General features: G+C 48.8%; 1 protein-coding gene across 1 annotated transcript in view; it reads left to right on the forward strand.

Moving 5' to 3' along the window:
* Positions 1 to 15,846: 15,846 nt before the first annotated feature.
* Positions 15,847 to 24,942, forward strand: part of BRWD3 (bromodomain and WD repeat domain containing 3) — a 50,103-nt gene continuing 41,007 nt past the window's right edge. The window contains exons 1-5 of the mRNA XM_082289393.1: positions 15,847 to 16,056; positions 16,142 to 16,200; positions 16,347 to 16,376; positions 16,627 to 16,686; positions 24,422 to 24,572. Of these exons, the coding sequence (XP_082145519.1) occupies positions 16,020 to 16,056; positions 16,142 to 16,200; positions 16,347 to 16,376; positions 16,627 to 16,686; positions 24,422 to 24,572 (337 nt within the window). The 5' untranslated portion in view covers positions 15,847 to 16,019. The remainder of the gene's footprint in view (positions 16,057 to 16,141; positions 16,201 to 16,346; positions 16,377 to 16,626; positions 16,687 to 24,421; positions 24,573 to 24,942) is intronic.

The raw sequence follows: 24,942 nt of genomic DNA on the forward strand, positions 1-24,942 counted from the left end.
CGTGCAGCTGCCGGGAGCCCCCGCTCTGAAACCTGATGCCCTGGATGGGCTCCAGGAGCCAGGAACACCCCGGGCCCGGCGCTGGGCGGCTTTCGAGGAGCCTCTGTCCTTGGAAAGAGCAATGTCAACGTAGCTTCCAGAGACTGTCCCAGTGTCCGGAGGAGCTGGAGCTGGTCACAAGTGAGCATGAACACGGGGACAGATGTCACTGATGACTCATGTGGCCATTGTCCCCTGTTTTGGAAGGGGTGTGATTGGGATTGGGCTAGGGTGAGTCAAGGAGGGGATGGGGAGAGGATCAGAGCTGCTCCCACCCCCTTCATCCACACCTCTCATCTTTTCCCAGAGAAGCTGTGGCTGCCCCGTCCCTGGAAGTGTCCAAGGCCAGGCTGGATGGGGCTTGGAGCAACCTGGAATAGTGGAAGGTGTCCTGCCCATGGCAGGGGATAGAATGAGATGTCTATAAGGTCCCTTCCAACCCAAACCACTCTGTGATTCCATGATCTGCCCTGATTTATCCACCTCTGCTGGAAAACGACAGGGAGGGGCCCATGGGAGAAGATCCCAGAGGAATGACACTCCCTTCCTCCTGCAGCACCAACCAGGGAATCACTGGGACTGTGTCAAATGGGAATCTGCAAGTGATGTCCAGGGATTAGCGTGACCTTCAGGCTGACATAACACCTGAAAGCACTGAAAGGAAGTTGGTGCTGATGTGATAGAAAAGGGGAAAATGGCAAACTGGAAAGCTCTGTTCCTAAGAGTGGGAATCCAATTGACACCATAAAGCTCTCAAAAGGCAACTTAATACAATTGGACACATCTTAAACAATTCCAGACTTTCTTAAAAGGGGAGGAGGGGAGGAAGCATAAATAACACAGGGAAAAATGCTGGATTGAAACCTAAACACAGAGTGGTCAAGACCACTCCCTGCTCCCAGCCTCGGCAGCATTCCCGGTAAGGGGGTTCCAGGGCACGGCTGTTCCCCTTTGGAAGTGCCTCCCTCCCGGCGAGCGAGGCGCGCTGCTTCCACTGGAGATGAAGTGTAGCACAAGCCTGGCATTCTCAGTCAAAGCTGCTCCGAAGTTATCCAGCGCCAAAATCTCGCAAAATCGCCGGGATTTTGTTTGTTTAACACGAACAATTTGGGGAGGGGGTGGAAGTGCATTTCTTGGAGCTCAAACCAGATGTGCGACATCCCAGCCACAAAGCTCCGGCTTCTGCGCTGTTTGTTTTCCCCCCAGGAAGATAAAAGGAGCTGTGGAGAAGGTTTGGATTGCGGCAGCTCTCAGGTTTCACCCTGGCTCCGGGGGCGCTGGCAGAGGCTGCTCTGCGGGACCACAAATGAGCTTTGTTGTTCACGGATCCGGGGCCACCGCTCCCCTCGGAACACAGCTGGAGTTGGAGGTACGCTGTCCTTAAGCCTCAGGCTGAGCCTCAGCTTTCCAGTGGGATGGAAGTTTGCTTGGTTTGGTTTCTTCCTTCATACAAATCCACCATCATGGAGGTGCTGACCAGAAATGCTTCCCCAAGTCATGGTTCCATTTTGTGCCATCTCTGCCAGGAGAGAAGGGCCAGAGTTGCCTCTCCAGGCCTCATCCAAGGGAAATCCTGCAGGATCTGCCTTCCCCTCCTATAAATCCTTCCATGCTACCAACAGAAAGTTCCAAATCCAGGCCAAACGTTCCCTGCTTTGGTTTCACCACCCATGTGGTTACAGCCTGGTTATCAACAGAGATCTTGGAGTAAACCCCGACTTCCCTGCTCCATGTTTATTCCTCTGCTCCTCTATACCTACAGCATTACCCTGGGAATAATTAAAATAATTAACAAGTGTAATTAACTGTTGGAGGGAAAAGGAGACTTTTAGGACATTATATCAGCAGCAATTAAATAAATTACCCTTTTTGTCTCGCAAAGAATTGACAGACGGAGGGGGGAAAGGAGGCGGGATTTGTATTCCCTGGTGCAGCGGCACAGGGACAGTGAATAGGGGTCGGTGGCTCTTGTGTGGGGACACAAAGCAAACAAAGAGGCCCCAAATGAAATTACTGAGTGGCAGATGCAAAACGAACATATTTCACACAATGAGTAATTAAACCATGTAACTCATTGCCCAAATTCAGCCCAGGAATCATAATGGCTTAGGAAGTGATTACACAAATTCTTGGAAGATGATCTGGTGGGGCTGTGGGACACAAAGACATGTCACCAGTGCAGGACCAGCAACCCATGGTGGTGGGAGAGGACCTGGAGTTGTCCCTGGCTCTGGATGGAGCTGGGGGGGTGAGGGGACACAGGTTTGTATGCCCACTTTGGTCTGAGCCCCTTCAGCCATATTCCAGACACTTTGAAAGGAGGAAAACTTCCCTGCTGTCCACTGGATGTGGCTGTTGGTGGGGACAGATGGCATGGATGTACCCAAGGTACCACCTGTGTCCCTGCCAAGCCCTGTGCCACTGACCTGGGCTGTGCACATCCCCTTGTGCAGGTGTGTTCCCAGGAATATTCTCCATTGGAGCTGAATTTTTCCCAGGAGGAAAAGGGCACCACATCCTCCTGCTCTTGGCAAAACTCCCTCCCCAAATGCCACTCTAGGGGCCAGGTTTGCTGGATGCTGTTGGTGGTGAAGGTGAGGTGACAGCCACCACTGGACTGAAGAAGGGGTCCAGACTCCCAGCTCTCAGTATTGCTCCATTTGGGCTCGGGAATTATTTCCAACTCCCTTTTTGGCCCATCTTGGCTATAAATCTTCCCGGCTTCACTTGGTGCTGCAGCCCCTAGGTGGTGATCCTAGCTGGGTGTTCCTGCACAGCTGCTCTGCACACACAGTGAGGTCATCCCTGGGAATTTGGGGTTATCCAGCTGCCTGGGGTGACAGCACCGGGATGAGGAGATGGTATCACAGCTCCCAGGGATGTGGCACCGTGGCAGTGGCTCCACAGGGCTTGCGGGATGGTGGCAGCAGCTCTGTCCCAGCTCCCGCTGCAGGAATGCCCAGCGATGATGCACAAGGCCAGCAGGGACCAGAGAGCAGCCAAGGTGAAATGTATCCATGCTTCTTCCGCCATCACTTGGAAGTGTGACGTCCCTGCAAGAGCTGGAACCTTCTGGAGTGCTTGGTACTCTCCCTGCCTGCCCCACAGCCTTCTCACTGCAGAAATTTGGGGTGACAGGAACGGTGGTGTGTGTCCTATGGGGACAGGCTGGGAGAGCTGGGGCTGTTCTGAAGAAGGCTCTGGGAGACCTTAGAGCCTCTTCCAGTGCCTAAAGGGGCTCCAAGAAAGCTAGAGAGAGACTTGAGATAAGTCATGGAGTGAGAGGAGAAATCTCCTGGCCTCAGCATTCCATGACATCCTTGGGAGAGCAACAATGTGCCCATTGCTGCAGCAGGAATTGGTGATATCTGTGTATAGTTTATATATTTATGTTTTATACATATCACAGAATCCCAGACTGCTTTGGGTGGGAAGGGACCATAAATCCATGAAGCTCCACCCCCTGCCTTAGGCAGGAACACCTCCCACTATCCCGGGTTGCTCCCAGCCCCATCTAACCTGTCCTTGGACACTTCCAGGGATGAGGAAGCCACAGCTTCTCTGGGCAATAATATTATATATAATATACATAATATTAAATATACACATATATCTCTCTCTAAAATGTGGCTGTAGGTCCCATGTTCAGATCAGGAGTGACTCTGTGGTGGATGCTGAAGTCTGGGTTGACGTTCTGGCACCAAGGGCTGTGCACCCCCTCTCTGAGTGTCCCCAGATGCTCTGCACAAGATCCCCTTCCGTCAGAAGGGACAAAACTTGGTGGTTTTGGTTACTCCCTGGTTGGAGCCCTTGACTCTCCATCTCACTTCTCTCAAGATCTGCATGACAAAACCAGCGGTTCCAGCCCATTTTGGCGACCACTTGCTTCAGGAACCTCAGGAGTTTCATCAAAAGCCTGGATGGATTTCGGGTCTCCGGTTTTATTCATTCCAGCATTGGCTGACAAAGCCCATTACATCATCCCTTTGGAAGAGAAATTCTCTGCAGCTGCCTGTGTGGCACGGGGGGTGTTTAAAAAATAACACAGATTTTTGTTTCTTTCTTTCAGGGCAATTTTCCTCCCAATTGCTGGAAAACTGAATGCTAAAAAGCTTCAGAAGTGGGAAGGAAAAGGGTAGCGTGCAGCAGTTCCAGCCATTCCTGGGTTTATTATTATTATTTCCTTTCCAAAGACCAAGGGGGGAAAAATAGCCCCATTACCCCGCGCATCCAGCGCGCCCAGCCAGGCGTGAAAAGTAAAGCCAGTGTCTAGCAATGGCAGATGGCACGGAACGGGAGCGGGAGCGGGAGTGGGAGCGCGAACGGGAGCGGGAGAGGGAGGGAGGGCTCCGGCCCCGACCTCCGCGCGGACCGCGCTCCTAATTAGCCCCGGAGCAGGGACTAATTAAACCCGGAGGTAAGGCAAGTGATTACTTTTCCTTGCAGAGATGGGGAGCAGGAGTGATGTGGATGGAGCCGGAGCCGGTGTTGGAGTCATCCTCACATCAATGGTAGAAAATTATTTCAGTCTCGGCTCATCCCTCCCGCGCTGCCAGAGAGCAGGGAACCACAGCAGCTATTCCCTGCTCTCCCAATGATCACAGGCTGCAGAGAATGTGGGATTGCAAGGAAATACCGATGGGAAGGAGAGAGGCAGTGTCTGGATGCTGTGCTGATGACATCAAAATGTGACATTCTCAATTATTAGCATTATTTGGCACCCAAGTATCCAAAGTACCCACTTGAACTCACCCAGGGCCAGAGCAGAACCTTCTCTTCCCTCCTCCACAGTGGTTTTGGAGTATCTTTTCATGCTCCATAACTTCATTCCTTTTAATCCACTTTCTCTAGTTTCCTATGAAAGAAGCAGTTGGAAGTAAATTATTTTCACTGCCACTGAACGGGGTGCAACGCTCTCAGAAAATGAGATAGAGGGAGGAAAATTATAATATTATATCATATAATTATAATATAGAATTATACATTATATTATAAAAGTATTGTATTGTATTATATAAAATACAGTTATTCTGTAAATATATTTATTTTTGCACTGCAAGAACTGGAAGTCCAGAGTTGCTCATGGAGCTGTGGGTGCTGGCGATTCCTGCTGGGATATGCTGAACTTTGCAAAAAACATGGGAAAACCTGTGACTCTGTGGAGTCTGGAGACTTCTTTGCCCATTGCCAGGCAGAGGCTCTGTCCCCAGCACACACACACTGGGTGAGCACCACGCCAACGCCAGCTGCCTCTGCTCAGCTTAAAATAGCTCCAGCCCTGCCCTGCCCTGCCCGCCAGAGCATCAGGAGCATCTCTCCACCTGAACCACGATCACAGTCCCTGGGCACCACTGTGATTTCCAGAGCAACACCCCCCTCTTGCAGGGTATCATCTGGATGATTCAAACTCAAGCGCTGCCGGACTTCTGCTTCCCAGTGAAACACCGGACAATTTGTGTTCCTATTTTTACCCTGGATTAGTCAAGCGTCGCTGCAGGACCAAATCAGGGGTGCTGGGCTTTCCATGGCCTTATGCTTCATCCCGTAAATGCTCTTTGCCTTTGACAAGCAGGAGAAGAACCCGACAGGACAGCTCCCCTTTGCTGCCAGGGTTTGGTCCCTGAGGAGCTGCCAGGGCTGCTGCAGCTCAGCACAGCACACGGCCTCACCCCCACCACCGCCCTTCCCATCCCGGCTTCCCTGACACAGAGGTGGTCAAAGTCACTCACTCCAGTCTAAAAAGCAACCAGGATTATGAGAAAACTTGGGAACATCTCACCAGCAGTGCTGTGGCTGAATCACCATGGTTCCAACCTGCCTGGGATGCCCATGGGATGAAAAGAGCCAGAGTCTGGAATTTCCAGAGAAATCTCTAAATTTCCACCTGTTGATGTTATTTAATGCAGAAACAATGGGAAAACAAACCTGTCTGCAAAGAACAAATATGAAAATGGAGTTTGGGATTGTTGGAAAGAGATGGATTATGTCCATGAAAAATATTAGCAATAATTAGTCCTGAATCACTGCTGTGAGCTGCAGATATCAATAATCTGGATCTCACATCCATCAGAATGACTTGTAGTTATCAACAGCTCCAGGGTTTTCCTGCCCTCCAGCAAACACATTTTTCCTTCTTCTGGAGGTTCTGATCATGTTCTGTTTCATTTCATTGCTGAGAGAAATTAAAATATTTTTTATATCTGCATCAGCATCTGGTAACAGGGCAAGAATTTAGGAAGATGAAAAAATATTAAAAAATACATAAACATAAAAATATACACATATAAAAAAAATAGGAGCTTCCTCCCTCTATTCCCTGAGCACATGAGGTTGCTTCCAATGCACATTTTATTTTAAGGTGAGTTATTTTGTTGCCATAGTGACATCATTCAGGTTTCCAACCGCTGCCGTGTTGGTTTTCTCCCAGGCAAGACTTGTCACAAGCAGTCAGCATCCCCAGCCCCTTCCTGGACAGCAGCTTCCCACAGTGCTGCAGGATTCCTTGGAACTCCAGTCTGCAGGATGCAGGATGAGGTGTCACTGCTCCCTGCTAAGGCACGGGGGGGACACGGGACCTGGGGGAGTCAGAGACGAGAGGCAGGCACAGAAAAACCCTGACCAAAAGGATATTCCTCTGCTCATTCCTTATCCTTCCTCCGCACCCCTTGCAGTGGGCTGTGAGAAGGTCAAAAACAACCTGGTAGCTTCATTAATTAGCACTAATTAACACACTGAGCTGCCTCTGGTGTCATTGTGCTCATCTACCCCAGGCCCTGACATGGGCACGAATAAACCATGTTTGCCCCCAAAAGCTTAAAAACTCTGTAAATCCTATTTCTTGCTGCACAGGTGACTCATGGATTTATTTTATTACCAAGAGAACTGCACTAAAATAAAGATTTTAAATGCAAAGGTCTGTAATAATGTTAATGAAGATGCAAAGAAAAGGGATTCCCCGGTAAGGGAATATTTGTGGGGTCATTTGGGTCAAATGGGCTTTGTAAGTGTATTGGAAATTAATATTTAATTTTATGTATTTTGATATTAAATATTTAAATTCATTGTGTTATTATGATGCTAAAGACTTTTAATGGGAAATGCTTTTTTTTTGGCTCTAATTCATCTAATTAAAGCAGGCAGAGTGTGCCTCATTAGGCTAAAACCTATTTCATGGGTGCCAGGTCCTATATGTGACCAAGAGCCCGGGTGTCCGTTCCACTGCAAGGTCCAAAGGAGCTCAAAAAAAAGCTGTTTTAAAGGTTTTCTCTGTTTTTAATTTTAAATAAACCATTACCAGATTATCAAATCAAGGCTACGTTCCCCTGGCAGACCTGAGCGCTGCGTAAGCCTTCCCGGGATTGCAGCATCTGGCTAAATCCAGCCCAGATTAAAGCAAAGCTTTCATTGCACAAACTCTCCCTGAAAGGAGCAGGATGCTCCTGATGCCGGGAAAAGGACGGAGCTGGGAATTGCAGGCAGAGGATAAGGAATGCCAAAGCCAGCAGCAGGATCCAGAGGTGTGGAGGCAAGGTCCTGTGCAGTACAAGGGGCTGGTGCACTTCTCTGCAGTGCAGAGGGAATTTGGGAAGCAGAGCCATTCCAGAAGCGTTGCAGCCACGGCCGTTGGGTGTTCCTGAGATTACCCCAGCTCCCTGATGGAAACCCTCTGGAACACAGCCTGGACACACCAGTCCACAGTCTCCACAACGAAGTTCTTTGCTTGCAGAGGTTTTAGCCAAAGCCATTGTTTTAACACCCTTTTTTAATATTTATTTCCGAATGTCTTTGACTGGGGGAAGGGTGGAAGGAACTCCCAATTTAATTCCATAATCCCCGTAAGCCTTGCTTAATGCACTCACTCAGCCTGGCCTCTGTGAGTTTTACAGTGGTGTTTTGGGTGGTTGCAGCACTGCACTGGAAAATGTCCCATCATTTATTTTGCAGATATTTGAGGGAAATGATTCCCAGGGCTGGAAGCCCGGTTGTTAAATCCATATTGCCAAAGGAAACAAACTCTGTCACCCAGATGGAGCTGGACCTCAGGGCTGCCACGCGGATTCTTGGATGAGGTAGCTCAGAGTCCAGCTGAAAACTCCCAAAATTAGCAGGAGCAGGAGACTTTAGCAGTTGGTGAAAAATGTCATTTTTGGCTGAGGGGGTAGGTGGGGCTGCAGGGAACAAAGCAGAGTCCCCAGCTCTGGGACACCCAGACCCCCTGGGATAAGTCCCCCCAAACATGGCCATGGCTCACTCCAACTGCCCTTGGGTGGGAGGGATGGAAGTGCTGCTGGAGGGAAATTCTAACAACAGATTTTGTCCTGCTGCTTTCTTCTCCCGACAGGGAGGGAATGCTGCAGCCTGGCTTGTTTTTCACATGTTCAAGAAAGACAAAACGAGGCTTTAAGAGTCTTGATGCATCTCACGAGCCTCTGTCTCCTTAAATCCCTCCCTCAGTGCTCAGCTCCCAGGATTTCTCCAATATCTGCTTGATACCTGCACCAAGAGGTCAGCGTCACTCTCAATGGGATTCTTCCATGTCCCATTTCAGGAGACACCCTGTCTCCCATGGAAATGTTCCTTAGCCGTTCCAGAGGCATCCTGGAGTCAGCAAGGACAAACCCCCAAATACAAGGGCATGGGGAACTGGCAGAGTCCATTGGCAGCAGCAAAGCCAAGATGGGAAGATGGGTTTGGAAGAAAGTCAAGGTCTAAAAGGTGTTACCTGTAACAACCTCAGTCACCAAGCAGGAGGAAGGAGCAAAGAGAGGAAAAAAAATGAAGAGACTGAGGTCTACTGACTGCACAGAGCAGGAGAGAGAAAGGTGAACAGAGACATCAGGAAACACATGAAGAGAAGAGGATTCTCAGTAGGAAATGCCAGATCCTTCAGACTTCAAGGACAACGTGAATGAACAGGAGATGCTTTTTTCCACCTTTACAGTCATATTCCACACTTATCCCATTATAATCCAGGGGTAACACTGAAAACCTCAGGGAAATAAGGATTGATGGCACAGTTCTGTCCTTATGGACACCATGTGCCTTCACAGCTTCACCTCCCACCTACAGTGGTTTTCCAGCAGAAACTCAACCACACAGAATATGGGGACTTCACAAACTCTAAATACACTTTTATTGGTGTAAGAGGAAATGAAAGGAAAATAGCCAACAGGGCAAGAACTTGCAAGTGTTGAAAACCACCTCACTGGAAATTAAATTAAATTAGACCTTCTATTAAAAAAAACCACTTTAAAGGACCTTCCAAGAATGTAAGGCCTGTCCAAATCAAGATGACACACAAAACATATCCTAGCAGGTTATGTCTCAAGCACTAATAATTTGAGGCCAAAAATAAAAAGAGATTCTGAAATCTGAACTCCTGAGGACATCAGGGGAAAGACTTTCCCGAGAGATACAGAGCTGGAAGGCTACAGGAGAACATGAATCTCCAACAAATGATGGAAGTACAAGAATTAAATGAAATATGGGCTGACTTTACTGCAGAGGAATTTATGGAGGTTTCCATGTTAAAGGTTTTCCTTATGAGGGATAAGAGGGAGAAGTCATCTCAAACTGAAGATCATGAGAAGAAGCTTTATACTAAATAAATTTTAAAAAAGGGTAGAGAATTCCTGTACGGGACAGCACTTTGAGAAATGTTCCGAACTCCCATCCTTGGATTCCACGATTAGTGAAAGTTCATTCTAAACTCACACTCCTGTGGGCAAACTTACACAGGACAGTTTTCTAATCCATCACCTCATGCAGTAATTGAAAATTAATTTTGTAAGACTGTATTTAAAGAGTATTAATGAGGTTATTTACAATGACTGCATGTTAGGGATATCAATAAATATAAAAAATACATCAAACTGTTTTATAACCTTTTATTTCAATAAAAGCAGCACTCTAAAAAACCCTGGTGCATTCCTTCCCAATATTTCTGATATTTTCGTAAAGTGAAAAACGTAATTAAAACATAAAAATCTTCAAAACTTAATGGAAAAGGCTACGGGATACACAGGGATGTAATTTTATTAAATATATTTACTTAGCTGAGGGATTTCCAGTAAAATTTGCATGTCCAGGGAGAGAGGTGATGAATTCCCAGTTGCAGTTGGATGCTGTGTGCCCAGGCCTCCAGGAGAAGCCAAAAATGCAAGATTTGGCCCTAAAAACCTACAAAAATCACAAACCAAACATCAAAGGATTATTTACAAATATTTAGCATGACTTGAAGTTGCTGAATTAGCCCAGTAGTGATATGAGGTGGTATTTTTGTGGTGAGATCCTTGTGCAGGGGACCCCTGGACTGGTAGCAGCCAACTTTTTCAGCATCTCAGGAGAAACTGAAAAAGTTGGGAACAGGAGGCTTGATCCCAACCAGGGGACAGAATCAGGCCCTTAGACAGGGATGGTGCTGAGTGCAGTCGTAACACCAACAGTTACAAAACCTACCTGGTCACTTACACCCAGTAGTGATTTTGCTGCTATAAAACTCGGGGGATTCCAGGCACTTTGAGGTAAAAGTTGGAATTCAGAGATGCTGAGGATGGACCTGACACTGACATCATTCCCTTGGTCCTTCTGCTGACAGAGCCCAGAGCACACAGGGACACCCCATTTTCCTGCGTGTTTCAGCCACAGCTGGATTTGGCATTTCTGTGTAAAATAGAGATAAGGAGAAATGTTTAGGTAATAGGCAGAAATATCACTTCTTTGCAAAGCAGGCAGATTAAGTTCTTCCAGTCGCAGCAGGGCTGCACACACTGATCACAGCTCACACGAGCTAATGGCTGCCATAAGGAATATGAGATATGGATCAGTCCATGGAGCAAGGGATGACACTGCTCCAGGCAGGTGGAATTTAGGCTTTGCTGAATGGATTTTAGGATTCTCAAAAGGAAAAAACATCATATGTACATCACCCAGAACAAGTAATTTATCAACAAGATGAACTATTGCAAGATAGAATTTAGAAACAAAGGCGAGTGGCGTCCTGGCTGTTCCTCCATTGCCTTCCCATGGGATAATGTTACACCCAACTCTTGGATGTCTGGCACCATCTAGAGGAACGACTGGAATGATGCAGCAGAGAAATTAAATATTAAATTATTAAAAATAGCAAAAATCCTAGAGCAGATCTTGTGTAATATCTAACAGCTATCTAGTTATTATTAAAGCTCTTGTCGAGGCAGAAAACCACAAGAACGAGTGGGAACTTGGAGATTTGTCCTGCAAAAACAGGATGTTGGTTTGCACACACGAGCCCTACATTCCAGCAACTGTAATTAATGCTAATTATTTTGCATCTCATTTATATTTTTTAAATAAACTACAATACCAAAATTTGAGGTTTCTGTATTTAAAGATCTTAAAGTAAGCTTGGACTTTTCAATATTCCCTTACTCACAACTGTGTAGCACAAGGCATCAACTCCTAAATTCCTTCTGAACAGCTTTTTTTTTTTTTTTAATCAGTTAAACAAAAACTTGGATTTAATTTAACTACTATCCTTATTTGCCATTTCGCTCCATATGAAAGGCCCAAGATGAGCAGGATGTTCATAGAAATCCTTGTGGGCTGCTTCCAACTCAGGGTATTCTATGAAATGTGCACAGAAAATACACAAAAAAACCCCCAAACCAAACCAACCAACCAACCAAAAAACCCTAAAAATTCTTAATTTGTTCCAGTGTTTAAATCCAGCTGGATTCAGGCATGTGCACTCCCATCTACATTTACTGGAAAGGTACAATGCAGGTAAACCCACCACACCTGCACAATTACTCTCTAAACTTTTTTTTTTTTATTTTTAACTGTACATTTCTGGCTGTGACAAACCACAATCCTGTTTTCACACACAGCTAAAGCAGGATTTGACTCATGAGGACAGAATAATCATAAATAAAATATGAGAGAAACACCTTTACCTGGTGTTACAAGCTGACTGTGGGGAAGTGCATTTAATTTTGTAGACAAATTAAACAGGGGTTTGAGTTTTACTCTCAACTACAACTGAGAGTAAAACTCCCTACAATACCCAAAGGGGAGAAGCAATGGGTATTTGAATGTCATCAGTTCCTACTCCTAAAATCCCTCAAAAAACTTCGGTTTTTATTTATTTATAAAGCAATATGGAAAGAAACAGCTACAATCCAGCTTCTTCCTTAAAGCATCTCTGCTCCTGAATCCTTCTATGGCCCATTAGTCTGTTCTCCCTCCTGCCACCAGCTGCTGCTGGCATTTACATAACAGAGCTCTGCTCTGAGGAAAGATGAATCAGCACATCCATAAAATCCTGCTTTCGCTCCCAGATTTACTATCACCCCCAGCATGCTGCTGCTTGGATGCAGAGGATCTGGAAAAAGATGAGTCACGGAGCTGCAGGATCCACGTGTGGTGTGGAAATGGAGCTCCTGGGGAAAGAGAGGATGGGCATTACTAACCAGACATGACTCCTGGAGGGGAAAACCTGAGAGAGGTGGGAAGAGGTATCGATCACAGCCCTTGTAGCAGGCTTGGGGAATAAGGAAGCAACTGGGAGAGCATTAGGGAGAGGAAGCTGAGGTGCCAGGGAGTCAGGAATGTTGGGAAGAGGCTCAGGAGTGACTGCACAGCAGCACAGTCCAGCCACAGCCAGGCTGAGGGAAGTTCCCCAGGAGCTGTTTGGGAATGAGGAATGCTGGTTGTACCTGCCCCTGGTGGAAGTTCTTGCACAGCTGTGCCCTGCAGCACACACAGGACACACCTGGGGCATTCCTAATGCTCTCCTCTCCATCCATCCAAGCTACGATGAGGAGCAACACTGCACACAGCCAAGCATTGACACAAGGTCATGGATTGAGCACTAAGCAAGGAGCATGTGGCCAGGCTCCCAGCTGGAATGCTGCAGGAAGGACACAGCCAAGGCATGGATAAGCTTACTTTGGGAGCATTTTCTATCCCAGGCTTTTGAAAGCCCCTTGTAGTTACGGCAGAAATTCCCACGGGCTCTAGACAGGCCCAAACAGAACAATCCTGCCTGGTGCACCCCCAAGCTCAAATAAAAGCAAATCGTGACTGGAGAGATTCAGCAAGGCACCAAAAGGTGCCAAGGAAATGTCACATTCCTAAAGAAATACACAATCATGGAATCCTAAAATGGTTTGGGTTGGAAAAGACCTTAAAGCCCATCCAGTGCCACTCCCTGCCATGGGCAGGGACACCTTCCACTGTCCCAGGGTGCTCCAAGCCCCGTCCAACCTGGCCTTGGACACTTCCAGGGATCCAGGGGCAGCCACAGCTTCTCTGGGCACCCTGTGCCGGGGCCTCACCACCCTCACAGGGAAGAATTCCTTCCCAAAATCCCACCTAACCCTGCCCTCTATCAGTGGGAAGCCATCCCCCCTTGTCCTGGCACTCCAGGCCCATATAGTCTCTCTCCATCTTCTCTGTGGGATCCCCTCAGGTACTGCAAGGTTACAATTAGGTCACCCTGGAGCTTCTCTTCTCCAGGCTGAATAATCCCAATTTTCCCAGCCTTTCCTCACAGCAGAACTGCACTATTCCTCTGATCATCTTGGTGCCTCCGCTGGATTGTTCCAACAGCTCCATGTCCTTCCTGTGCTGAGGATCCCAGGGCTGGAGGCAGCTCTGCAGGTGGGGGTCTCACCCAAGCACGGATATATCAAGGAGCTGTTGGCACCGGAATGCATGAGGACATGGCGCTGGGCAATATTTATGGGGCTGTTTTTCCCCTGACATGGAATTCTATTCAGCTCAGGAAGATGGATTTGTACTTTCAGGGCATATTATAAAACATCATCTGTGTTTTCTCCTTCGCCTTCCCATCATGCATGAAAAGATGAGCTTGCAGTTCTGGGCTCTGAAGACAGGTGGGAGAAACATTACCTCTCTGGGGAGTGGGATCAGTGTGCGCTTTTCCTGGCTGGGAATTTATTCTGAGAACAGCAGTTTCACACTGTCTCTCACAGGAAGCTCTGCTCTGCAGCTTTGAAGGCCCCAGGGTCCAGCTGGGAAGCTGGGAGAGCTGTTACTATTGGGAAGCCACTGGAATTTGCACCTTGGTGAGGTGGCACCTCGCATCTCTGCCACTGAGGAACTAAGCAATGAACCTGCCCTGAAAACATTCCAGGAGTAATTGTTTGGAGCCTACAAAAAAGATGGAAAGGGACTTGGGACAAGGAGAAGGGGAAATGGCTTCCCACTGCCAGAGGGCAGGGCTAAGCGGGATATTGGGAAGAAATCTTTATTGTGAAGGTGCTGAGGCCCTGGCACAGGTTGCTCAGAGAAGCTGTGGCTGCCCCTGGATCCCTGGAAGTGTCCAAGGCCAGGCCAGATGGGGCTTGGAGCACCCTGGGATAGTGAAAGGTGTCCCTGCCCAAAGCAGGGAGTGGAACAGGATGAGCTTTAAGGTCCCTTCCACCAAACCATGCCATGATCCTATGAACTGTCACTGACAACTCAAGAACTTTAAAGGATGATGAAGAGGAAACAGGGTCTACACATCACCCAGTTAATCCAAGCTCCTGGCACAAAACAAACTTCCACAGCTGGATAAAGGAGCAGGTGAGTACAGGTGAATTATGTGGAACAGCTTAATGCCAAATCCCCAAATCCTTCTCCCCAGATTGGCTGGGTGCCTGGAGGGACCCCATGGAGCTGCCAGCAGGAAGGACTGCATCCTGACTGCACAGCAGGAAAACTCTGAGCCAGTGGTTCACAGCAAACCCAGTCCTGAGCAGCTGCTATAAATATATGCTCAAACTGAATTTATTCTTAATATTTCCAGAACATCGACTCACAATGATTCAGCTCTCAGTATTCCAGGCGCGAGGAGAGGTTGTCCTTTGTTATTCCATGATGACAGTGGTTTTTACACTGCCAAGGCTCTGGAGTTCTAACACCCAATGTCAGGTACTTGTGATAAAATACAATTCACTTGATGTGTTTTAGCAACCTATTGCCAAAGTGACACTGATTTCAGGAGCTCCGACAGGATGCTTCCCACGGAAAAAAAAATTATTTCCATTAAAACCATCTACACTGACCCTGACCCCTTAGTTCCTTCAGAAGATGTGCTGTATCCATCATATTTTAATTTCCTGATCACTGGGAGAAAACATTTTTTTTTAACTCCTAAAGCCACCCGAATCTGAGACCCTTCCCTGCAGCCAGGCCGTGTTTACCTGGAGCCAGGGAGGGCTGACACTTCCCCACCTCGCAATCCTGTGTCCCCTCCACGGCATATGCGTGGGACCCATCCCCCTACCCATGACAGGATGCCTAAGGTTCCTGAACGCCTTAAGTCGCTTAAAACCGGCTTAATTTGAGGCACACACGGGGCTCCATTTCCCAGGCGCTGCCAGGTAGGAGGCCACTGAGGCCGGGAACACTGTGGCCGTGAGTGCTGGGAAGGGCTGGAGTCGCGAGAGCCGGAGCTGTGAGGGCTGAGGCGAGGAGAACCGAGAGCACTGAGGCCCGGAGGGCCGAAGCCGAGAGGACGGAGGCCGCTAGCGCTCCTCCTGTGACGACTACCGGGCCCTCTGAAGCACAGCCCGGCTCAGCGCTGCCCCGTGACGGCGGCCAGACCCCTCAGGCACATCCCCGCTCGGCCAGCCCGGCCCAGCCCGGCCCTTCCTCTTCCTCCCCTTCCTCCTCCTCCTCCTCCCTCAGCCACCGCCCGGAAGTGGCGGGCGCCCCCCCGCGGCGCGTCACCGCCCCGCCCTTCCTGCCCCCGCCCGCCCGCCCGGCGCTGCCGCGCGCGCCCCCCGGCGGCGGGCGGCGGCGGTGCGGGCGGTGCCGGCGGCGCTCGGTCCGCGGAGCCGCGATGAGCCCGGGCGGGACCCGCGCCCGCACCCGCACCGGGACCCGCGCCCCGCACCGGCACCACCGCTCCGGCATGGGGCGGCGCCCGCACTAGGAGCCGAGTCCCCCCGGGGCGCCATCCGCCACCTCCCCTCCCCCTCCTGAGGAGGATGGCGGCGGCGGCCGCCCCGACCCAGCTGGAAGCCGGTGGGTATCGCTGGCGGCGGGGGCTGCGCTCCGCATCTCCCCCGTTCTAACCGTGTCTAACCCGCTCTCCCCCGCCCCTCCGCAGAGCTCTACTACCTGATCGCACGGTTCCTGCAGTCCGGACCCTGCAAGAAATCCGCCCAGGTGAGCGCGGAGCCGGCGCTCCGGCCGGGCCGGGCGGGCGGCGACGGGACGGGACGGGACTGGACGGGACAGGGCGGCGGAGCCGCTGCGCTGCGGGCGCCGGACTCACGTCCTTTGTGTATGTCTGTGTGTCCCTCTGTCCCCAGGTACTGGTGGAGGAGCTGGAGGAGCACCAGGTGAGGCGCCTGCCCCGGCGGGACGGGGGAAGCCCTCGGGACGGCGGGGTCGGCGTTTGCCCTGCCCCGTCTAACCCAGCCCATCTCCGCCCGGGACACCGGGCAGGAGCGCGGCTGACCCGCGGCGGCGCCGGGGGCAGCGACCAGGGGGGCTCCATCCCGGGGGGAGCGGGCGGGCACCGGGGGGGGTTCCCGGGGAGGGGTCGCTCGGGCTCTGACGGCCGCCCCCGTCCCCGTGTCCCTCCCGCAGCTGATCCCGCGACGCCTGGACTGGCAGGGCAAGGAGCACCGCCGGAGCTTCGAGGACCTGGTAAGACAAGTTTCACTCCTGACTTTTCCGACAACTTCCCCCCGCCCCCCGCGCCGCCGCTGCCGCACTGGCCGCCGCGTCCCCCCCTCGCCCCGTTTGTCTGTTCCCCCCCCCCACCACCAGGGCTGCGGGCTGCTCCCCGCCGAGGCCGCGGCGGGCCCCGGGGTGCGGAGCGGAGGGCAGGGCAGGGAGCGGACCCGCGGCGGGGCCGGGGGCTGCCGGTGAGACCCCCGTGGGCCGCCCGGTAGCACCGGCGGAGCGGCCGCGCCGCGCTATTGTGGGGCCGGGGGTTATCCGAGGGCACGCACCGGGGCCCGCCGCGGCCAATGGCGCCGCGCCTTGCAACGCGGAGAGCGGTGCGCGGCGATGTGAGGCGGCAGCTGATTGGCTGCGGCGGCGCCGCGGCGGAGCCGGGGGGGCGCGGGGCGCGGGTCCCCCCCGGTCCCCCCGCGTCATCGCCGCCGCCTCGCCCGCTGCCCCCGCGGCCCCGGGGCTGCCCCGCTCCGGGCCGGGCTCGGCCGCGCTCCCGCGGTCTTGCAGGGGGGACGTGCCGGACGTGCCGCCGGGCCCGGCGCTGCCGGGCTGGGTCAGGGATTCCCGGCCTGCGGCGGCCTGCGCGAAACCCGCTCCTCACCGCGGCGTCTGGGCCTGCTGTCAGGCAGGAAAGGAGGGGTTAGGAAGTGTAATGTTGTGGGTGTTAAATGCCGGTGAAATAAACGGAGTGGCTGCTTTTGCTGAGGTATAAACCTTATGAATGTGTGTCATTGAGGAAGGTCAGTCCCTCTGCAGGGCCGGGAGTGGGGGGTGGCCCTTGGCCCCGCACCCCCGAGATGTGTCTGTGTGAAAGCGACAAAACTGAAGTCGTTCCAGCCCTTTCCCAAAGAGTTCAGACGGCCTTGGTTTCATTTCTGGGAGCTCTGGGCAATGACGTGTGGCGCTGATGTAGCACTTTGCAGCTGGAACGCTGTAAACTTCCCAATAGCGTTTATAGCATTGATACCTGTGACCAGCACTGGCACCTCACCTGGAAGGAATGGAAGGCACGTCCTGGCCTCTCCCGGCTCCCAGGGAGAGCAATGGTGACGTGGGATTTTGCCATGACTGTTGCTCAAACTCCTCTGCATCTGGCTTAGGAGGTGGTTTTCCACTTTAGCGACTGTGTAGAAGCTCAGGTCTGGACAGAACTCTTTGTGTGCAGAGCAGATCTTTGGACCCCGCTGCCTTTCTCTTTCCAAAGCCTGTTCAGAATTTCAGGTGGAAGTTGGGCTTCCTCACACCTCTTGTGGATAATTCTGGGACTGTAAATTGAGTGAACAGACATAGAGTAAGTTCTGCATTCAGCAAGTTTTGGTGCTCTGTGGTCTTCCTAGAGAAGGTGAAATCCAACTGTGTGCTCTCTCAGGTTTAGCTTGGGACTGCATCCAGTATCCAAGAGGAATATTAGCAGGGCCACTGTGAAGTCTGGTGTCAGACAAAGTGGTTTTGCCTATCACTTAGATTAACATGTAATTTTTTTCCTCTCATTCTGTGTGGCACAGAAAAGCCTTAAAACCTTTTTTTAAAATGTGTGTGTGAACATGTTGAAACATGTACTTTTCTTAGCATTTCAGAAATGAGAGAAATCAATTCTGAAGTGAGTTATGGAGTTAATGAGAAATTTCTTTTTTCTGTATAAACTCATCATAATTAAATTTCAGGGGTTTTTTTTCCTGTATGTTAAACTAATCAGCACTAACTAATGCTTTTAGTTTGCCTTTTTATCTGGTATTATTTAACTGTTTCTCATGGTTTACAGTAAGGACCAGGATTATAAATGAATCTTTACAGTGAGACAGGTTGATGCCAGGTGGGATGAGCTGAGTTTCTCTCTGTGAATCCTCAGAGTGTTGAGAATGTTGAAGGAAGGCTTTTTCTACCCTCATTGCTTAGGGTTTGCTGTGTTTGGAATTTGGACTTTTGGCTGCATATGATTGTTTATTAACCTGAGCTCCTCGACTTCAGGGCTGGCTGGATATCTGAATGCCATATTCAGAACAGAGCCAGGGTTGTGAAGGACACAAAGCACTCCAACCTTCATTTTAATTATCTCAGGCACATAATGAACCCAAATTAAATTGGAGATGCCAGCAGTTGGAGGTAAGGGGTTTTTACCTACCCATTTCTGGTAGCTTTTTACAGACAGAAACCCAAAATTGTTTACAATCTCAGCTGGATGGTGCAGCTACTCTGGTCAGGCAGGTAAATGAACTGATGACAGTTTACAATCTGGAGAAGTCTGATTTGTTTGTTTGCCCAATATTCTGACAGAGTATTTCTCGTTCTGGTGTTTCAGCTTTGTTTTCCATCCTCAGTGTGGCTGTTCAGGTTCGGAGTGGTGTTTTTCAGAAAATATGCCAATACTGTGACCACTCAGTACGTTGTTATTGCTCCTGGGCTTTTGAGAGTGATAAAGATGGAACAGCCCAGTGGCTACTGGGTGGTTTTTATCTAGGGAATGTCTACTCCCACTTCACTCGAGTTTTTAGGCAAGATCTGAAAGCTCTCTGTGAGATTTCTTTGTTCCTTTTTTTTAAAACTTAATCTTTAAATGTCAGGTATCACAGGGCAGATGAGTAGTTTAAGACACGCTAATAAGAATTGTACCTAATGGAGCAAAACCACACAGAATGCAAGTTTATGTCCATTTGTGTTCCCTTTGTTTTTCCTGTTTATTTCCATGTTTTTGTGCAGCGTGTGGCTGCCTGTCTAGGTTATCACAGAATCACAGAATATCCTGAGTTGGAAGGGACACACAGGATCATCAGTCTGACTCCTGGCCCTGCACAGACACCCCAACAATCTCACCCTGAGAGCTTTGTCCAAACACTCCTGGAGCTCTGGCAGCCTCAGGGCCATGACCATTCCCTGGGGAGCCCTTCCAGTGTGCGACACATTCTGGGGGAAAAGAACCTTTCCTGATCTCCAGCCTGACCCTCCCCTGGCACAGCTCCAGCCGTTCCCTCGGGTCCTGTCCCTCTCACAGAGAGCAGAGCTTGGAGCTGCCCTTCAAGAGGTGCTGCAGCCCCCCATGACTCTCCCCTCAGTCCCCTCTTCTCCAGGCTGAATTCTCCAGGTGTACTCCACAGTGGTTTTACTTTGCCATTGGCTGCTGGTGGTCTCGAGACATGAGATGTGCTTGTAAAGGGGAGGGTCAGTGAATCACAGAATCCCAGACTGGTTTGGGTTGGGAGGGATCTTCAAGCCCATCCCATTCCACCCTCTGCTATCGGCAGGGACACTTTCCACCAGATCAGGTTGCTCCAAGCCCCATCCAGCCTGGCCTTATGAAGGTCTGAAGTGTGTCCAACTTGCAGGCAATTAGTGCTCTGGTTTTAAATGAGCTGCAGCAGCTTGGTGTGGAGTCAGCTGCTGTACAGATGAGTCAAGCTGAATGACTCCGATTATCAGCACAGTCTCCAGTGACCTGCTGTTCCACATTATCTTTGTTTATTCCTGATAAAGGTGACTGGCTCTGCTCTGGTTTTAAGAACTTTCTGATGGGCTGAGTCTTCTGGCTTGGCCTGGTTTGGTCTTTGTGTTGCAAAACGTGTAATTCCAGGCAAAACAGAAAATCAGCTGTTGTTGGACAGTGGGGAATTTGCATCCATGAACGGCTGTGCTGGTATGGAACAGCTTATGGGATTTGGCTCTGAGTTCCTGACTTGCCCATCTGCATTGATTTAAAACTAGCCCTGTGTCCGAGGTGCTGGTATTTATAGATCCTGCCAATCCCAGCATTAGCAGAGCAGAGATGTTACGGTTTTGTCACCTCAGGAAAATGTCATCTGGTAGCATGGTCGTTCCAACCTGTTCTTTCTGGGGACCCCAGTGGGTAAAGGCTTTTTTAATTCCTGTCTGTTTGCATATTGTTGCATCTTGTGCAGGTCCAGTGTCTGAGCTTCCTTGTGCTGAGATTCCCTGTTTGAGGTCATGAGTAATTTCCTGCTTGCTCAGCTGCCTCAGCCTCTTGGCCTCCTCCACTACTTTTTGATACAATTGTCAATTGATTCTTAATTGATGGTTACTTTGGCAAATGAGGGAAGTGTTGGAAGACTACCTGGAGGATAGAAATCCACTGCTGAGGCCCAGCAGGGCCTGCTCACAGGGAATGGGGACGGAGCAGCCTCCGAAGGGCCGCGTTGCTGCCTCTTTCAGTCTGCAGCTCTTGCCTCAAATCTGTGCTTTGAAGAGATGTTCCACTGGGCTTCCCAAAAGAGGTTGTTCCCAGAGCTCCCTTGTTCCCATCTCTGGGAAGACAGACATCTTATTTTAAGTAGTAATCACGAAGAGTCTTTTTTGGGTTGTTTGTTCCCTGTTTATTGAAACCTTCCTTGGAGGAGGAGTTGTCAGCAGCTGTAGAATCACAGACTCCTGACTTGGAAGGGACCCACAAAGATCATCAAATCCAACTCCTGTCCCTGCACAGGCACCCCAGGAATCCCACCCTGTGCCTGAGAACATTGTCCAGACAGGGATCAGAGTCACACCAGGGGATTTTGTTTCAGGGATCAAGAAGCTGCTTCTCCCAGCTCCAGGGAGGACTCTGTGCTCATGGTCTCTGAGGTGATGCTTCCAACCACGGGACCATGGACAGGTTCAGGGGTTGAATTTCTCCGAGCCCTGACGTGACTTCACTAATAGTTCTTTCCTTGTGCTTATCACTGGAACAGCTTATCTCAGCCTGGCTCAAGCAGTCAGGACTGGGAGAGTATTTTCAAAAGAGAATTTTTTAAAAAGAAAGGATTCGCTTCACTTAATCCATCACTTTTTAGATCTGTTGTACCTGTGTGGTTACTGTGTCAGAGGACTCATCTGTGATACAATTGCATTCTTGTGCTCTCATATTTTAACTTTTATAGGTTTTTTTCACAATCTAAGGCAACAAAACATATTTTCTTTATGATTTATCGCAAGATGCAGCATTTGTTCTCACTTAGTATGTTTTCAGCTCTGCATTATTTTAACATGCGTGGTTTGGGCCTGTACTACTCATCTCTAATTTTTTCCCAGTTTTCTGATTATTTTCTAAAATATTTTCTCATTATATTCTAAAATACTTTCTAATTATCTTCTAAAATATTTTCTAATATATTTGAGGAGCTGATAATATCCTTGCTGCTGTTTCATTTTGCCATGTGGGATTTGGACGAGCACACACTAAGAGGTGTAGCTGCATTTATGCCTTTTTCATCCTTCTTTTAAGGAAAATCTGATCTGGGAGACTTTGTTCTTTTCAGCTGGATGTTTGCAGCTTCATGTTCTAGAAAAATACTTAAAATCGGTTTACAACTCTCTCATACAGAGGTGAAAGGAAGGATTTTTGATTCAAGTTCTTTTGGGAACCTGAAAATAGAATTGCTTGTTTAGCTCTGGGCTGTGATTTAAGCATTTTTTCTAGAAGTTATTATGGAAAAAAATCACCAGGAGAATTTGCTGCTCTTGCTGCCTGCCTATGGAGCTGTTTGTTAGTAACAGCAGTGATAATATTCAGATTAAGGGCTGCTTATTTGGGGCTGTTGTGGGTTGTAGAAACATGGAAATGTGCAGGGAAAGAAGTGTGATCAGGGAATGCTGTCGGGCCCCACGTGTGTCAGTGTTTGCTCTTTGCTATTCCCTATAAAATTGTGTCTTCATCTTCAAGCAACCAAGTCCTTTTCCATTCTGGAGTCAGTCAGGACTGCTTGTGGAACAACTTGGGCTCTGTCTTTCCAGTGGGATATTTGCTGCCAGGCTTAATTCAGCACCTTCCTAGGCATGGAATGTGGTGAAACTCCCAAACCAGCTCCAGGGTGAAGAGGGGAGTGTTTGCTGTGCTATACTGGGAAAATGGTTTGGATTTTTTACATTTCCAGAAAGAATGGTGTGGTTTGGATTCTTTTGGTACTCTGGAAGTAAAATTCCAGAGCTTTTAGGTTGGTCTTTTTGATCTTTTAATCTTAAGCTTGATACATTGCTGTTTGTTGGCAGTTGGTGACTGAGGGGCTTGTTGCTGGTTATCAGAGATGGAAATAAGAATTTCATACTCAGATTTTACTTAATTGCAGATTCTCTCTCTAGAATTTCCCTTTCAGACCCTTTCAGAAATCTTACACCCTGAAGGGAGGCTGGTGCAGCATCATAAAATATTTTATAGCATGAACACATTTACAGTGTTTCAGGAATGAGTCAGAGGCAAATACCAAAGTTTGGATAATCCTTTTCTCTCATTTCAACTTCTGTTATATCCCATCATTTACAGTGAAAGACAATTCATGCTCATACACTGAACTTCACTGCTTGTGTCACTGGGAAGGTGTCAATGTAATTTTGGGGAAAAAAAGCTAAAATGACTGGAGAAACCTGTCAGTGCAGGAGAGCATTCCCAGGGTCATTCTTTGATGCTCGCTCACAGGATGAAAAGTCTTGGAATGAGAACATGTTAATGCACTCATCAGGTTTCTCATTCCTGCACTGAAAAAATGATGATTTTGGATCTTCAGAATTATCATGATTGATGAGATGATTCTTTACCCAGCAGTGACTGAGGGATGAGTAGAGGGAGAAACCTGTCTCTTTTCCAAGGGTTTCATTCACATTGGAAGAGTTTTTAGTCAGATTTAGTTAACTGTTAAGTTGTATATTTAATTAGATATATTTCCCTTTTCTTTGGATTAAAATCTTAATTATGGGACAGTGTTGATCCTGCTCATGGTGCAGGTGGTGACATTATCCAGCCCTGCCTGACTATGCTGGGTCCTGTAGCTCCACTGCTGTTGCCCAACTGGAATGAAAAAATTCCCAACGCCATGTCCTAATAATCTGTTTGATGACACAGTTGAGTGAACAATGTTTTGGCAGCAAGGCTGAGGGAATTACAAACCTTCTCCTCCTTCCTGATGCCTGGCACTCCCTTCGGTGTGCTGGGGTGGGAGCTGGGCACATCCCTGGGATCTGGGTTGGCAGGAGGCTGTTGATCCATGAAAAGAGGTGGATGGAGCTGGGTGTCCTGTGTCAAAGGAGCTCTGATGGGCAGCTTTTCTTGCCAGTTTGTAAATATAGGAGTCAGGCAGTGCAGGACATTCTGGATAATGCAGCACAATTTATTTGTTGTTCGAACAGAGTGTCAGAAAAAACTGTTGTCACTCCATAGAAAACAGTCTCTGTCCAAAGGGAGAAATAAAGGCTGTTTTCCCAACATGACGAAATTGGACCTACACATGTGGGTCTTAAAGATACCTACTCCCAGGGGGTGGAAACTGGAGACTGAGTATTGATTTTAGGGTAATGTTTAGGGGTTTTAGGTAATTTTTAAGGTTTTTATTCTTTTGCACACACGCTTCATACAGTAATGTAAATGCAAGGCTGTTTCAGTTAAGCAAAAAATGGGAAGAGAATGAACTGAAAGGTAAAAAGGCTTAAAAAAAGTTGTTTGAGCAGAGCACTGCACTGGGAGCTCCAAGTTTCAGGGGATTTTTGTTTCTTACTAAGGGAAATCCTGAATTTACAATTAAGCTGTTGCAACCTGAAATTTCTGGTGTGGCTTTTGCAACACTCTACATCACTTTAAAATGCAGTATAATTAATTTTGAGGGGGTTTTCAGGGGGTTTAGGCTTGGTTGCAGTAACTTTACACTTGAATATGAAGCAAAGTACTACCAGTACTACTAGAAGGAAGAATAAACCAGTTTTCTAATGTCTGTGTTGTTTGTGTGTTTAGGTGGCTGTCAATGCACACATCCCTCCAGATTATCTTCTTAGGATCTGTGAGAGACTTGGACCCCTCTTAGACAAGGAAATCCCCCAGAGTGTGCTGGGGGTGCAGACTTTGCTGGGTGTTGGGCGCCAGTCTCTCCTGAGGGCAGCAAAAGGTAAGATTTTCTCAATTTACCTGGCTTGAATTCTATTTTAACGATTAACCCCCTTTTGTTTCCATTCCTTCTGGGATATCTGTGTGTTTGCATGAGCCCTGGTTTGTCTCCTGTGCTTCCCGGCTTTTTTTCTTCCTAAAATGCAATTGTTGCTGGCCCTGTTGGATATGTTTTCTCAGGTTGGAAATGCCATTTTAAGCAATTCTTGCCTACAGTTGCCTGATCTTGTTACTTCCTCTGCCTCCTTCCCCAGTGTGTTGGTGTTTGTGTAAATGATGTGAATGGGATTAAGGGTTTGATCCAGTGGAAAAAGGCCATTTTTTCCATATCCATTTACACACTTGTGTCTAAAATCACTGAGCTGGGCTGT

This window comes from Coloeus monedula (assembly GCF_965178545.1).
Source record: "Coloeus monedula genome assembly, chromosome: 12".
In the NCBI taxonomy this organism is placed as follows: Eukaryota; Metazoa; Chordata; class Aves; order Passeriformes; family Corvidae; genus Coloeus; species Coloeus monedula.